Source organism: Pectinophora gossypiella, chromosome 16, assembly GCF_024362695.1.
Source record: "Pectinophora gossypiella chromosome 16, ilPecGoss1.1, whole genome shotgun sequence".
Classification (NCBI taxonomy): domain Eukaryota; kingdom Metazoa; phylum Arthropoda; class Insecta; order Lepidoptera; family Gelechiidae; genus Pectinophora; species Pectinophora gossypiella.
The window spans coordinates 13,716,948-13,733,941 of NC_065419.1; the positions used below are offsets into that span (position 1 = coordinate 13,716,948).

General features: G+C 37.3%; 1 protein-coding gene and 2 non-coding genes across 3 annotated transcripts; 2 read left to right on the forward strand and 1 right to left on the reverse strand.

Annotated features, from left to right (window-relative positions):
• Positions 1–323: 323 nt before the first annotated feature.
• Positions 324–395, forward strand: Trnal-caa (transfer RNA leucine (anticodon CAA)). Its single transcript has one exon. It is a non-coding gene; the product is annotated as a tRNA-Leu (tRNA).
• A 276-nt stretch (positions 396–671) lies between these two features.
• Positions 672–7,902, forward strand: LOC126373894 (lysozyme-like). Its single transcript, XM_050020250.1, has 5 exons — positions 672–844; positions 1,805–1,892; positions 2,843–3,022; positions 5,395–5,468; positions 6,154–7,902. Exons 2-5 carry the CDS (start codon positions 1,820–1,822, stop codon positions 6,298–6,300), a joined length of 474 nt encoding a protein of 157 aa, XP_049876207.1. The 5' UTR covers positions 672–844; positions 1,805–1,819; the 3' UTR covers positions 6,301–7,902.
• An 8,557-nt stretch (positions 7,903–16,459) lies between these two features.
• On the reverse strand, positions 16,460–16,530 carry Trnag-ccc (transfer RNA glycine (anticodon CCC)). Its single transcript has one exon. It is a non-coding gene; the product is annotated as a tRNA-Gly (tRNA).
• Between the last annotated feature and the right edge of the window lie 464 nt (positions 16,531–16,994).

A 16,994-nucleotide genomic window follows, 5' to 3' on the forward strand; every position in this document is an offset into this window, starting at 1 on the left:
CAGAATCATGATCTGAATCATTCCCCTGCTTATTCGTTAAGGTGTTACTAACACCCTGCATATTTCCGCACGCGAGTTGAATGCGAGCGATTCCAAAATAAGGCCCCAGTTCAACGATTGGCTCACGACACACGTTTTAATGACAGGGTATCTACGTGCACGTAGTACAGCATCAGTTATAATTACTTAATCGACAATTAATGATTACATCATAAATACGATATTCACAATACATTAGCAATATGTCAAATTAACATGATTAGGTTTTGTGACAATTTCAACTAGGATGTGAAGAGATGACGTTTCACTTCGTCAGTGCAACGGCCTCTGTGGTCCAGTGGTTGGGCGTTGGACTCAAGATCCGGAGGCACCGGGTTCGAATCCCGGTGGGGACATATCACAAAAATCACTTTGTGGTCCCTAGTTTGGTTTGGACATAACGGGCTGATCACCTGATTGTCCGAAAGTAAAATGATCCGTGATTCGCAAGGCACGTTAAGCCGTTGGTTATTGGCATATCCGGGCTCAAATCCTGGAAACCACGTGATATGTTATGTTACTGTGTCACGTCTATACCGCGAACTGACCTACCGGTCAATCGCACGCAAAACCTGATCCCATAACATAATGCGTCGCTCAATGTTGTTAATGTAGTGGTTCTCCAAGTCGGTTGCTCAGTGGTCGTACCCATGACTACTGTTAGTTATATAAAATAATAATTTATTAATGTAAATAATTAAATTCATTCTTATTTTAAAATAATTTATAAATTCAAATTTTATTTCTTAAAAATTGTTTTATGTGTTTGTGAAGTTATTTTGCAGTTGTTTATTTTTAATAACAGGTTAGTGATTATTTTATTTTGTTGTGAATATGGTGATAAGTTATTTTAAATATTTTATAGTAATTTTATTTGGTAGGGCTCAGTTGGTAGAACGCTTGCCTCTCACTTTGAGGTCGCAGGTTCTAATCCAGCACAGGCCTAAGCCAATGTTTGTCGAATTTGTTTTCGAATTCATGTTTGGATCATAAATAATTATCACGTGCTCAGCGGTGAAGGAAAATACATCATAATTTATATTTACATATATCGTAAACATATTATACATTGAGAAGAAACCGTTTGAATGCAAAACATATACCTATAAATATCTTATTGTACTATTTAAATCTATGAGTCATCTATATTTATTCTGGCAAATAGATATGTATATTATAAACTTCCTTATACCAGATTAGATCAAAATTTGTACGATACATTTGTACCTTTGTACGGCCATTTTAAACGGCGATACGGCTCACCATCTATCTCGATGAAGCGTGGATACTCAGTTCGTCTTGCGACGGATGTAAACCTACCTCTGTCTAGCCCTATTGGAAATATAGCCGTGAACTTATATCACCTAATAGTATTCAAATTGACTATCTTACGGGTAGTGTATGCGGGAGATGATATTTTGGAATAACAATCTTAAAGACAATCCAACACCCGCAACCCCCCGCGCCTCAAATAAAAATAAAAAAAACAAATTTATTTACAATGTAAACCCTCCCCCCTACCCTCTCTATCAAAATAACACTTCTCCGCCAGATTACAGAAGAATCAGAGGACCACGTTCACCTGATCCGAGATCGTAATTAGACAACAAATTAATTTAATTAATTTAAATTACTTAGACAATTAAAACCATACCCACTTAAATAATGTAGCCAATTAATTTAACGGATTATCCGCTACTTAACAAACATCACTTGTAATTAATAACTAATGACAATGTACTTTATATTGTTTTTATGTCGTTAGAGAATAGCAGTGATAATGAACAAACGCGTGCTCTTCTTTCCCGTATGCGCGTACGCCGTTTTCTTGATTTGGATCACCGGATCTACAGGTAATAAATAGTGCCTATTCGACGCTAACTTAACCTAAAGTAAGTGCACAATGGTGCTAATTCCTGTAAATACCATCTAATTTTATTTTAAGTTATATCTGTACCCGCAATGGAGCAGCGTGGTGGAGTATGCTCCATACCCCCTCCGGTTGATTGACGGGAGGCCTGTGCCCAGCAGTGGGACGTATATAGGCTGTTTATGTATGTATGTATATCTGTCATTTTCTTATCCGCCGAAAAGGAAAGGGACGGGTAATCGCCAAGCATAAAATTTATGGAACACACGTCAATTTTAAGCACAAATCTAAACCAACCGTCTAAAATTTTTACATCAGTCAATAACCCGACACAGTTAAGTAGAAAGGACGTCAAACAGATTGCATACCAGCGACGTACCTTTTTGATTCGCCCGGGTTATTCATTCATTTACTCATTCTTCCTAAAATTAAGAGCTGTGAATCATCCGTCCCTTTCCTTTTCGACGGATATGAAAATGACGGATATAACTTAAAATAAAATTAGGCGGTGTCTGCAGGAATCGGGGCCAATGCTAACATAAATGTCAAATAAAAATGTTGCTCATTTTAGTCCCTGTCTTTATGTTAGTACTTAATCAGAATTTCATAATTTATCTTTGACCTAGGAAACTAAACCAAATTCTTCTTCTTCTTCTATCATGTGGCCAACCTCATCAACCCTGGTGTCGTGGTTATTAATGAACCGCCAAAGGCCCCTGACATGGTTCATGAAACGATTACTCAATTATATCAGTAAGTAAGTAGTAACCGGGACCAAAGCTTAACGCGCCTTCCGCAGCACGGATCATCTTACTTTCGGACAATTAGGTGATGACTAAAATCAATGAGACACAAAACACTTTAAAAATATATATATAAATTGTTTATTGTTATAGAGCATATACATCTGTTACAAACTTTATTATTTTGCAGGTGTCTTCATCTCAAATCTGTCGGAGTCCTGTTACCGCTGCTTATGCCACGTTTCGACCAAGTGCGATGTGTCACATGGCTGCACAGGTGGCTACTGCGGGCCCTATAACATATCCAGGGTTTACTGGGTCGACGCGGGCAGGGTGGTGCTGCCTGATGATGACCCGGAGAGGAACCACGGTGAGGAGTAGCGCCTACCATAAATTATTTATAAAATATGACGCTCCAGTTGGAAGAACGCTTGAATCTCATTCGCTCGGTTCAGTCGATTACATAAGATTACTAAATCTTTTAAGGGGCCATGTATACGTTTTTACAATAACATTCCCATTGACATTCAGAATTTGCCTTTCAAATGTTTTAAGACAGTAGTTAAACAAATACTTTACAAAAATGGTTATTATAAAGTTAGTGATTATTTAGAAGATATGAATGCATGGGATTAACTGGACGATGTCCAGGATAGAGCAAAGTGGAGGAAGAACAGTAGGAAAGCGGACCCCGGCGCAAGACGGCGGGATTCACGCTAGGAAGAAGAAGAAGAAGAATGCATGGGATTAACTGTCTGAGAACTGATATTAGGCAGCTAAATTACTCAATTGCATACCAATATTTTATGTTTATTTTAATTTTTTTAAAGAACGTCTAGGGCCCTGTGCCGAGGTTTTTCTTGCAGCTTCTTTTCCCCGGCTATACAGGTTGTGAGAAGCTGCAGTAGTTTTAGGCGGATGAGACGTTCGTTATGTAAAAATTGACGATTCAAAGCGTAACTATGTTACCTACTGAATAAATATATTTTTGAATTTGAATTTGAATTTTTTCAATGTTAGGTTGCAGGTTCGAATCCCAGCGTGGGCCTAAACCATTGATTTCCGATTTCATATTTGGATTAGAAACTATTAACACGTGCTCAGTCGCGAAGGGAAACATTAAGAGGAAACCCACGTTCCCGGAAAATGCGTTTTGGATGTATGTGTACTTGGCTGGTATTCCCTTCGCGGGTTGGATGGTAAGCTTTTTACCAAGCGTCAAAACACGAAATGACTATGGAATTTGTATGTAAAACCAACCTGTGACGTAATAGAAAAACGTGACAAAATGTCGCGCTTATTATAACATTTTTCTTCATTAAAATTCATATAAATATGTTAAAAAGAAAAAAAACTTTTTTTGCCAGCTTTAGATCTGTCTTTATTTAGTAATCAGAATTTCATAATTTATGTTTGACCTAGGAAACTACCCAATTGGAAGATGAGAACGTCCTTTTTTGTCATGATGTAAAAAAAGCGGCCAAGTGCGAGTCGGACTCGCCCATGAAGGGTTCCGTAACAGCAAGTAACATAATATAAAAGTTTTTTTTTCGTACCCTATACTTGAGTTGATTGAATGAAAAGTAAATTACGGTTTACGATTTATGATGTATTAAAAAAAAACTACTTACTATATCTGGTTCAAACCAATTTTCGTTGGTAGTTTGCATGCTAATCTACATCATATATATTTTTTTAGTTTTATCCTCTTCTTATTTTAGAAGTTACAGGGGGGGAGGACACACATTTTACCACTTTGGAAGTAAGTGTCTCTCGCGCAAACTATTCAGTTTAGAAAAAAATGAAATTAGAAACCTCAATACCATTTTGGAAGACCTATCCCTAGATACCCAACACGTATGGGTTTGATGAAAATATTTTTTTTTAGTTTCAGTTCTATGTATGGGGACCCCCAAAATTTATTGTTTTTTTTTTCTATCATTGTGTAAAAATCTTAATGCGGTTCACAGAATACACATATTTATCAAGTTTCAACGTATATCTATTATAGTTTCGGAGAAAAGTGGCTGTGACATACGGACGGACGGACGGACGGACAGACATGACGAATCTATAAGGGTTCCGTTTTTTGCCATTAGGCTACGGAACCCTAAAAAACTAAAAATTCGGAATTATTTGTCAATTATAAAGGCGATCTATTGTATGGTGAATGACGTCATCGCTCAGCTGTTTGCCGCCATTTTGTTTGATGTCAGTATTTTTCTCATAACACCAGTAATTTTAGAGCCACGCTTTTGTGGTGTCGCATCCTCCATGCTGCTTTTTAGGGAAAAATAGAGCAGTGGTTTCCCTCTTGCCTTCTGCCCCGCAGTACTCTGTCTGTCTGTGTGTGCAGTATTTTGCTACGAGACCTAAATATCGCCCGCTATGGACTCCATCTCGTTTGGACACCAAAGTCAATGGAGGTAAAACCCTTATTGGCTGCGCAACCAACAAGACACCAGGGGGGCTAAAATGACCAAATCGAAGCAATTTATCTATAATGCAATGTTTCAATTTGACATTTGCGCATATAAAAGTAAGTGCGCAATGCAAACAAATGTCAAATAGAAATATTGCTTTCATAGATGAATTGCTACGATGTGGCCATTTTACCCAAACCCCGGTTATTATACATTTTGTTGCCGCCGCCGTGGTTTCCTCTTGAGGTCCAGGTAAAGGTCCTAAAGTGTAAGCTAGTATTGAGACTGTTAATTAAAAAAGTGTATTTTTATGTTTCAGCGTGGCAAGACTGCGCGAGGAGCTACAACTGTGCCAAGAGGATCATAGAAGGATACCTGCAGAGATTCGGCAAAGTATGTAATTAATCAAAAAACCTCGGCCTGTGGGGTTGGTTCAGTGGTTGAGCGTTCGGCTCACGATCCGGAAGTTCCGGGTTCAAATCCCGATGGGGACATATCACCAAAATCACTTTGTGATCTCTAGTTTGGTTAGGACATTACAGATTTTCGGAAAGTAAGATGATCCGTGCTTCGGAAGGCACGTTATGCTGATGGTTCCAGTTACTACTTACTGATGTAAGTGAGTAATCGTTACATGAGCTATGTCAGGAGCCTTTGGCGGCTCAAACCCTGACACTTGGTTGTTGATGAGGTTGGTAATTCACCTCACAACCCTCACGATAGACGAGACGAACAAAAAACCTAGAAGGACGTACATTGACCCGACGTGCGTGTATGAAACGATTGATAAATGTGGAGGAAGCAAGAGAAGTTTGTCAGGATCGAAGCAAATGGAATTCCATAGGTGTATGTTTGTGTGTATGTATGCAATTAATCCAGTGAATTAATTCTATAATTTTAATACTATCACGTCAGAAAAAGGAACGCAATAGCACCTCATAATTTAGCATTGTTTATTTAATTATAAATCTATCATAAAAAAAAAACCAAAATTATAGATATAAGGACTCACAAGATTAGTCAGGTCTAAACATGAGCTATCTTTACTTACTAATGATATTTTCGTGATATTTTACAGGATTGCAACAGCGACGGAGTGACCAACTGCTTTGATTACATGATGGTCAATGGCAACGGGGGTTATGGCTGCTCAGCGCCCCTAAATCGCTCCGTCAATGGCCGCAAATGGTTGTCACGCTTCGAGGAGTGCCGACGGTCGCTGTAACACGCGATGGCGCTGCACGCGATTGGAATGCGTGCGATGTCGCCGCATGCAATGTTGGAGATCGCAAGAAGCGTGCGTTGTATACGTGCCTATGCAAAGTTTAATGGTGGCAACGCCTGCCATGTTAAGTTAATTTAATGGTGCTGATTTGTGCAGACACCTCCTAATTTTATTTTAAGTTATACCTGTCATTTTCTTATCCGCCGAAAATCGACTGACATAAAATGTATGGAACACATGCCAATTTTAGGTAGAAGTTTTAAACACCGTTCCAAAATTTTATATTGGCCTATAACCCGACAGAATTATTCAACCGACAGGTTATTCATTCATTTTAAAATTAACAGTTGTCAATCATCCGTCCCTTTCCTTTTCGGCGGATAAGAAAATGACAGGTATAACTTAAAATTAAGAGGTGTGTGCAGAAATCGGGGCCAATGTGTCATACCTACTTATTTGGTTTTGTTTTTAAGATTTGACTATTGTAGAATATGGGGCCTGACTGTAAAATATAATAATTTAATTAGGTGGACAGCCCATGTCATAAAATATCATGATCGACCTGACACATAACTTACAACTTAAGGTCACCACTATATCCAATCGAGGTAATCAGAGGTACATCCCTGGCAAGTTGTAATTATATCGCAAGATAAGTTAAGTACCCACACTTCACCGAGCTATCTGTTATACCAACGTGATGGTGGTGAGCCGTATCGCCGTGGTATACTTTACTGGATCATTTTCATTTGATAGACAACTTGCTTGGGAAGCCGTGGTAGGCCAGTTGGTAAAACGCTGACGCTAACTTGCCTCTCACTTTGAGGTCGAAGGTTCGTATCCAGCACAGGCCTAAATCAATGATTGTCGAATTTGGTTTCTAATTCATGATTGGATCATAAATGATTACCACGTGCTCAGCGGTGAAGGAAATTATCGTGAAGAAACCCACATTCCCGAGAAATGCAATTTCGGTGATATGTGACCTAACCTGTATTGGCAGTCGCTTCTGTAAAAAACTGGACCTGTCAAATCTTCAGGTTAGGTAGGTAAGCGGACCCTGTGAAAAACGGGATAATGCTGGGGAGATGAGACAGTTGGTTGGTTTATTGTAGATTTCTGTTTGACGGCATTCGAAACTTTGAGCTTCTAGTTCACACATCTGGTGAGATTACAGTCTAAAAGTTGTTACTAAAGTTTGTTCCGATCGCGTGATGTAGAATCCATCATGCTTCTTCAATATACCTACTTACTTACTTAAATTAAGTATATAATTTTTAAGTAATTTGAATGAGTGAATTTGTCGCTGACGACGCTTACTGACGTATCTAAAATTTCTCGAATCTGATTTTCACCTTTTGCTATTGTCAATAAGACACAAATTATTTTAGAAAAACATTGCAGATACGCCAGTTTGAAAGTCAGCCACGAATTTATGCATAAGTGCCTTCTAAGTATATGCCTATCGAATGTTCTAGAACACTGTTCTAACCTAACCTAGCCTAAAATGGTTAAGATAAGAGACTGAGTGACTATAATAATTTTAGTTTATCTTAAGTACTTAATAATGTTTAAGAAGGAATATAAAAAGGTGCACCTTCAGTATTTCGTTTTATTTGACAAAGCGTGTAAATTAATATAAGTATACCTAAGTACATAAAAAACTATATTAATTAAGTAAATAGGTATACAAATCCTGGAGCACGGCACACGGCACAGGCGTCCCCTGATAGTTCGAATATACCATATTGTTCACACCCTTTACGCGAGTAAATTACAGGCGTAATGCATTTAATTTCTTTTGCGCGGAGCTAAAAGTTTCAACGAGGCTTCCAGTAACGTGGATATTGACCTCTTTAGCACAAGCACAACCACTGTGAAAAGACTACTGACACAAGGCTATTTTAACACCATCACTTAGTGAATTGCATAGATAAAGTGAGTAAACTGGCACTGTTTGTGATTGTTATTGTTTCTGTTATGAACGCATGTTTGAAATTCATTTTATTAACGTTCTTTTTATGTTCATCTAATTAGCCTATTAGTAATTTATAGAGTAACTATATTGAAACCTATAGATGGAGATTTGTAATTAGCATATAGTTACTAATGATTTTATTTACTGTACTATTCCTAAAAGTAAATAAATAAATAAATAAATAAATAGGGTAAACCTACGTACATACTACATGAAGTGCCTTTGAGGTACTTATTTATATACTAAATACATAAACAAACTATATACGTCCCACTGCAGGTACCTACTTTACTTCATCATCTTCTCCATTCTTGTCTATCAAGGGCCAGTTTTTTGACTTTCTTATAAGACACGATGTTCGCCTTAGCTTTAATTTGTTCCATGTAAGCGCTTCTTGGTCTTCCCCTTTCTCTCTTTCCTTCTATCTTCCCTTCTATAACGTTTAAGAAAGAAAGAAATAAAGCAAATCATCTTGCTTCTTCTGTCCTCAATAACTCTCAATATTTGTCTCCTTTCCTTTACTCTTGTAGCAGAGTACAAACTCTGCACATACTGGCCTTTCGTTCTGACCGTCAATCATTTTAAATTACGAAATTCTAATTCCATTCCGCATTCCCTTTCGTTTTACACTCTTTGCTCTCTAATTCTAGATTTGTTTGTGAAGTGTTATTAATTAACTGTGTCTATGCCTGCTTGCTGCTTGCCTCTAATTTATCATCGTTGTCACCAATCATTCCTCCACTCCGCAGGCACGTCGGGATACCATCCTCACCACCCAGCGTGCCGCACTCTTACACTTCTTCATTAGTATCCCTTTCCATCCAACCTTCTCTTTCCATCTTCCTCCAACACCACATTTCAAAGGCTTCGAGTCTCTCTCTGTCTGTGTCAGTGTCCAAGTTTCGCATCCATAGAGGGCTATACTACGTAGTACGAAAGTTTTGATGCATCGTTTTCCGATTGCTTTATTTACTTATACTAGGTAAAAAAAATACTAGGTAAGTAACTACATAATACAAATAATTTCAAAATCAAATTTTTACTAAAACTATTTTTCTTATCTCAATCCGTTTTTGCACAACACGCGCGAAAACGCCATTGAAAAATATCCAATTTATATTTTTTATTACACGAACGAATTTTTCGTTTTAACCGCGTCCCGTTTCAAGTCGCAAGGAACTAACAAGTTGTGAAGTCACGGCGTGACTGCCACCGATGAATATTCAGGACCCTCTCAAATTATTCCACGTAACGGAAACTTGCCTGGAACTCATTGAAATTATATACTCACGTAATAAATTTTGGGGACCTAAAAAGGCTACAATATTCAGGAGTTTCATCTAGAACCAATTTTCTATTTGACATTTGTTTGTTGCGCCAAAATACGATTTTAAAAAATAAACAAGTTTTACCTAGGTCTTCTTGCTACCCAGCCAAAAACCCCTTAAAAATAAAGGAGTTTTATTTTATGATAATGTCTCTTTTGTTATTTTTTTGCAAATTTTAAAGTGAATGTCAATTTTACAAAATAGCTGGCACTTTTCCCATTAAAAAATGTTGAAATTGCCTTTAGAAAAGAAAAGAAAAAATATTATTTTTCTGTTTTTTACACGGCCAGAACTATTTATAAATTCATAACAATTAATGAATAAGGTTTCATTTTAATTAATGATTATTTTGACATTTATTAGAAAACAAATTGGAAATTAATCTTACTTATTTATGAATTATGTTTTGTTATTGAAGTTTGTTTGTATTGTTTCTTGTTATTAATTTAATTGCCTACTGAACAACTTTCGTTTAAACTTCTTAAGTATTCAAACAATACAATGTTCCGTGAATGTTCCTTAATAATTGGAAACTAAATTATTGTCCTTGTTTCCAAAGAGTAGCGAACAAACAACATAATAATGACGGCAAGTAAACACATAAATCTTTTACTTGGAACAATCGCACTAACACCGCATAATCAGGCGTGAAATAGTGCTTGTGGCTTTGGTTTCAGGCGTTACTTAACTGTAGACTTACTTTAGATACCATCTAGGTTTAGAGTGAGCCCACACGAGACGTGTCCGTTGCGACGACGCAACGATTTTGACGTGCTATCACGACGCAGCAACGCATCGTGGCCTTATCGCTTTATGCATTTTTTTCAGGTAACATAACGTGATAAAAATATATGCAAAGAATGGGGTGTAAAGTGTAAACTACATACGAATACAACCACAAATAAATATATAAGTACATAATAACATAAGGAATCAGAAGACAAAGCACGTTACGTAGCTAAATTTGATAAGTACAGTGTCCTAAGATGGATATGATAAATACATGGCACATGACATGTGGCTCTGCCCACCCTGTTTAGATACGGGCGTGACTTTATGTATGTATAACATGCCACAAGTCGCTGTGGCCGACTCGTGGAATGTTGAAATTTTTATGCGCTACGGCGACGCAACGGTTATACAATGGACGTGTGGCCTCTCTCTAAGACGCTGAAAAATAACTTAATTTGGGAAAGCTGGCAGATTTAAGACAATGTTTGTTTTAATAGTGGATTAGATAACATTGAGTCTTGGTTAGGCTAAAACTTTTAGGTACTTAAGTACTAGATAGTGCGTATATTTCAAGTAAATAAATAAATCGCCAAGTCTTATTAGAGATTCCATTTATTTTTTGTAGGGGTGCTTGTTGGTATGTAGATAGGTATGGGTATATCTTCATAATGTATCTACTCCTTTTTTCCATAGTATATATAGTAGTTTAAGTAGTGATATTTATTTATTATAACAATTATAATTATGTGTATTATTATTATGTAGTTTATGTAGTCGAAAGTGTATGTATTTGCTGCACTATCCCGCTATATTACATAATATTCAATATCTCCTATACTTAAAGGTTGCCTGGAAGAGATTGCTACTTAGCAATAAGGTCGCCTATTGTACTCATTCTATTTCTATTTTGTTTTGTATTTTGTTTTTTTCTGTTTGTGCAATAAAGTATGTGTTATGTTATGTTATAGGTATGGTTAGAAAAATATAACATGGCTTGAAAGGCTATACGGAGCGTCTGCTCTGTTAAAATCTCCATACATATCCTGTTTCCGGTACCCTTGCGAAACAGAAATGAGCTGTCACATAAATTAGCGGACAGGACAGGCGGGAAACGGCCAAAAATTGCGCAGAAAGAAAAATAAATAATAAAAAAAATAAAAAGTTGCGGTCAGTCTGCTGTTTCCCGCGCGATTAATAGCCGCGCGTGAAAAAGTAAAATTAAAAAAATAATTAAACAATGGTTTTTGCTGAATGTAATTTTGGTAACGAAAATGGGTTGGACTTATTTTTTTTGTGATTTTATTTTATCCAAACTAGACACAGATAGGTATGGAATATCGGAATCCGTGTTAAATTTGACAGCTGTCAGAAAGAACAATTGGTGGTAAAAGATGAAGCTGCATAGCTTAGTACCTTTGCCTATCCTACGTATGAATTATAATAACAGCAGTAAGTAGCGTAGGGTCAATAGGGTATATATACCTCAATAATATATTATTCTGTAAATATACTTCTATCATCATACTTATTTGTTATTTATCGGTCATTGGTTTAGACTTTATCATTAATTTCTTCAATTTCTTATTTAAGCAGGTACTCTTTGGCAAATAGTCCAGTAACCAGAGCCGCAATTAATTAAAAAAGTATAGGTAAGTACCTATATATATTTATCGGAATGGAAGTATTTATTTATCAGTATAATAGGAAAACCCCTTGCGGGATGTCTGAATTCGCGCGCCCACATATTTTTTTCTGATTTACCTAGAATCTTTGTAATAAAGCCAAACCTTTTTATAATATTTACAATTTAAAGTTAAGAACATGAAAGTACAACGATGCTAATTTAACGTCGTCATAACCACGTGTGATGCGGCATGAAATAAACCGCTTCCTAAGTTGGCAGGCTAATAAAATCATATGACAACGACAGATGGAGACTGGGAAGTGAAATATCGTCTACGAAGCTTTTAAAGGATTTCTTCAAGATTCTAAGAGACGGAATTGCGATATATCTTGCAGCCTGATGGCTTGTACCGGCTAGAAATATGTGAGGAAATATTATGCGAATATTTGCAGAAGACCTGTCAAGTAACATGTTAGCTGCGAGTTTTTGGCGGGAACGGATACGGGACGGTTGGTTTCCTCATTGAATAATCTAAATAATTAATACGAAGTGGTTTGTGGTTAATGATCGCATTAAGTTAGTCGGAAAATATTTGCGATAGTGTTATTAAATCGGAATATTCAATGAACAAAGTTTACCTATCTATTTTCACTTCGTGCCAACAAGCCGCTTCATAACTCGAAAGTTAATGCGGACTTTGAGTATAGGAGTCTGCTCCGAGGGTGGGGGTTTAGGTTTCATCATTCATCGTCATCACCTTTCATCATTTCACTAATCATCATCAAGAAAAAATACATAAAACATAAGACATGGTTGTATGGGTGTGCGGAGCTGGAGTATATTTAAATAAAATTGCACATAAAAGTTAAAAGTGGACTGTATTTAATAGGATTATATTTTATAGTTACATTTTGAATGATTACCCAAAGAGTTGAAGGGAAAGAGTTTACAATCGCCATCTTGTGGTCGAATTAAAAAACTTAAATCTAGTGTTGCCACGTTATTTTATGTGAGGATTCGAACAATGGGCATAGGAAAAACATGCTAACTGCCACGTTCCCCAAAAAAATATATGGCGCTGTATAACTTTAACGTAAGTAATAATTATTTATTTTCTCATTGCTCGGGTAAATAATCACGTAATCAAAAATATAATGTTATGGCAGAGGCATACTTTATGTATAAAAATAATAGTTGCTTGATATTTGGATCAGAATTATAATGGGTGGAAGATGTATAGTTATACGTCTGGGTGTAAAAAAATTTTTTTGGCGTGACTTATTGTAGATTTGCCGCAAAAAGCATTAACTACTTGGCCGGACAAATGGGGAGCGCTGAGGGCTCTCACCCGGTGTAATAACAGTGGTCATCATTTATACCCAAAAATAAAGATAAGTAAATAAAAGATGCATAATATATTATGTTTTTATATTCCTATTGCCATGAAGTTAGAAGGCTAAACGAAGGCAAATTTGCCTTCACAGCGCCATCATTTACCACCATTTTAGCACCATTGCATTTACAGCGCCATCTATATTTGTTTGGGGAAACGTAATTTGGAAAATTAAAATTAAATTAAATAAAAAATTAAATAAATTTTAAAAAGTTAAATAAATTAAATTTAAATTATTTATTTTTATTTTGGTGCAATAAAGTGTATTTGTATTGTATTTGTATTGTAAAATACCTCATTTCGAAAACGAACTTTTCTAAATAATGTTAATTTTTTAAAGTTTCGACGGCTTCCTTGGGTCTGTGGGTCAGCGTTGTGCTCACGATCCGGAGGTTCCGGGTTCGAATCCCGGTGGGACTAATCACAAAAATCACTTTGTGATCCCTGGTTTGGTTAGGACATTACAGGCTGATCACCTGATTGTCCAAAAAAGTAAGATGATCCGTGCTTCGGAAGGCACGTTAAGCCGTTGGTTCCGGTTACTACTTACTGATGTAAGTAATTAGTCGTTACATGAGCCTTGTCAGGGGCCTTTGGCGGCTCAATAATAACCCTGACACCAGGGTAGATGAATTGGTAAAAAATAAAAGAAGAAAGTTTCAAAGTTTTCCGGGTTCAAATCCCGTCCGAGTCAGACTTTTTCAATTTAATTTTCTCTTGTGAGTTTTCCCCCTAAGCAGGGGTGAGTGTTATAAAAAGAAAATCCTTTTGTAAGTGATGTCTTGTCTGACAGTTTCTGCACATCCTTGACACTCCATATATTATGTAGATTATATCTATCTCTTTCTCTCTTACAGCGAAACGGACAGTCGGCGTGCGCTCCCTTACTCCTAAACGACTTACTAGACTAAAGTGGTCCTCATCGAGGGGTGAGGTAAATCAATCTCGAATCGGTGCGGGGCGGAAAGTGTCCCGGTAGTATTAGTGTTTATTCTTTGCCGCAATGGAGCAGCAGCGTAGTAGGTGTGCTTACTACCTACATTCTCCTAGATGCATATTTTTTTCATCTGTAACCAAGTATGAAACATACACAATTGCTAAAGTAGGTAAAACCCGAACGTTTTTAAACCAGCAGGGTCTGTACGACAACCGCGCCGCGGGGCGCGAATTATATCGCGGGCTTCGACCAATAGACGCAGCGAATGCTATCTACGTTGATAGACGTCGAACGGCGGTTGTCATGCAGACCCTGCTGGTGATAATATTATGAATAAACAAACGAATTCTCCGACTAACACGTGCACCTATTATGTATGTATGTTTATAATGTAGTAGTCTGTATGTGTATAAAATCAGGACAAACGCCAGGTTATCTCGCCAACGGGCCCGGCAGGAGTCGTGTGAACGAATCAACTGTGATTGTGGGGTGGCCATGGGGATTATGGCAACTGGGATTATCCGAAGTAGGTACGCATGTACTCAGTAGAAACTAAGAATTAAAACTAGAATTGTTGTGGACTTGCCTGGTAGTTCCTTGACCGAGGATTTTAATCTTGGTTATATACAGGGTGTTAATGAGGGATAATTCAGACCATGATTCTGAGATGGTATCAAGTGGAATTTTCCGTCGCAAAAGTATGGAACAGAAAATAATTTAAAAAACACAACATTTTTCATGAATTTTTCGTCAGGAAATTCCACTTGATATCAACTCAGAATCATGGTCTGAACCATACCGCTCAGTATTCGTTACGGTGTCACTAAAACCCATACCTACTTGTATGGCTACCTGTATGTACTTGTATGGGGTGTAAGTGACATCGTAACGAATACTGCGAGGGATGATTATATTCTGAGTTAGTTTTGAGGACTAGTGAATATCAATCGGCAATCGGCCTATCTTCTTCTTCTATCGTGTGGGTTGTGAGGTGGAATACCAACCTCATCAACTTAAAGGCCTATCACTGCGTATACTAGGGTATTTCAATCGGCACACATGCATAGTACAACTGCATTGATGCCATATTATTACAGTAGGTAAGTAGCTACTAAGCAACTACTAAGGTATGTAATTATAACAATTTATTTTCGAGCTTCCTTCAAATTCAACAATAGCTTTCAGACGCAAACCAAATTAAGGTCAAAAACATACATTTTTTTACAAAATTCTGACCTACTTTTAAAAAATCTGACCCTTTGATACCCACAATTAAATCCACAACTCCTACAAGCCACAGCCACCGTATTTTTAGGTAGATCTCAGATTAAACGCGCTCATGTTATAGGGATTAGGGGGTGTCGCGTCCCGCTAATAATACGAGACAATGTACCGTACCGGATAATACGGGACATAATACGGGACACGTTGGCGGGAATTCGGGAACAATAACAGAGCGGGCGAAATGTCGCACAATCAAGGGTTGCAGATTGGTAGACCAAACAACGTGCGTAATTATTTTAGGCGCATGAACACACAAATGTGGAACGAAAATTCTCTGCCCCGCACCAATTAGTATCACTAGGTAGGAACGCAACGCAGTAAAGTCGAAGATGTAAGTACAGTCATGAGCAATATAATGTACCCACTTCAGGACTCTGTCGCACTAACATATTTGACATTTAGTGAGACTTGCAGTTAAATTTTTCAAAAAAGTTAATGTGACATGGTACCAAAGTGTATACATATTAATGCTCGTGACCGTATACGAATCGCCAGGCTTAAGTGGAGATGGGCAGGACACTTGGCAAGACGGGAACAGATGGACTAAATCTATTACTGAATGGTGGCTTTTCCCTCAATCAGCGCTTATCGCTATCGACCCACCTAGGGTCGATTAATTCTTTCAAATATTTTTCCTCTCAGACGACGCCCTGACCCCTCAGCGCTCCCCATTTAATGAGACTTACGGTTTAATTTGTCAAAAAAAAATCTAATAAATCTAAATAAAACTCCTATTATTGGGATGCAGTCATTGTGAGCTTGTAATAAAGCTAACCCGTTAAATATTTTATTTTATAATTATTTTCATGGTTATTCCAAAACAAAAGTAATTAATATAACAAAATATTAAAATACCGTAAATTTTATTACGCCAAAAGAAGTTTGCACTGCCCGGGAATCGAACCCGGGTCGCAAGAATGGGAATCTTGCATGATACCACTACACCAGCAGTGCTTGTGCAACTTGAGCTAAATACATCGTCACTTACTTACGCAATCACAATATAGGCTGTTAAATAAAATTGATTCAAATTATCCAGGGTACGTACACACCGGAGTTATTTGTCATGACCCCTGTTTAGTACTCCATATAGGGCAACACGGACATCCAATTGCTCCACAATGATTTTTTCCGTTGAACTTTGGAGTAAACAGCAAAGCATAGAAAGTGTTTAGTTCCTTAGCATCTTGAATCGAATGCCAATGGGATTATCTGTCTAATATTACTACACATTACATTACATTACATTACATTACATTTACATTTGTTTACTTACATGATTTGTTTTCCATTTTCGCCGCTCGATACACCGAGCGCGCGGTGCATCAGACCGTTGATACCCCATGTCATGTCGCCATGGGCACTGGAGTGTCCAAAACTTATTATTGTATTAATAAACTATACTAACTAATCGACAA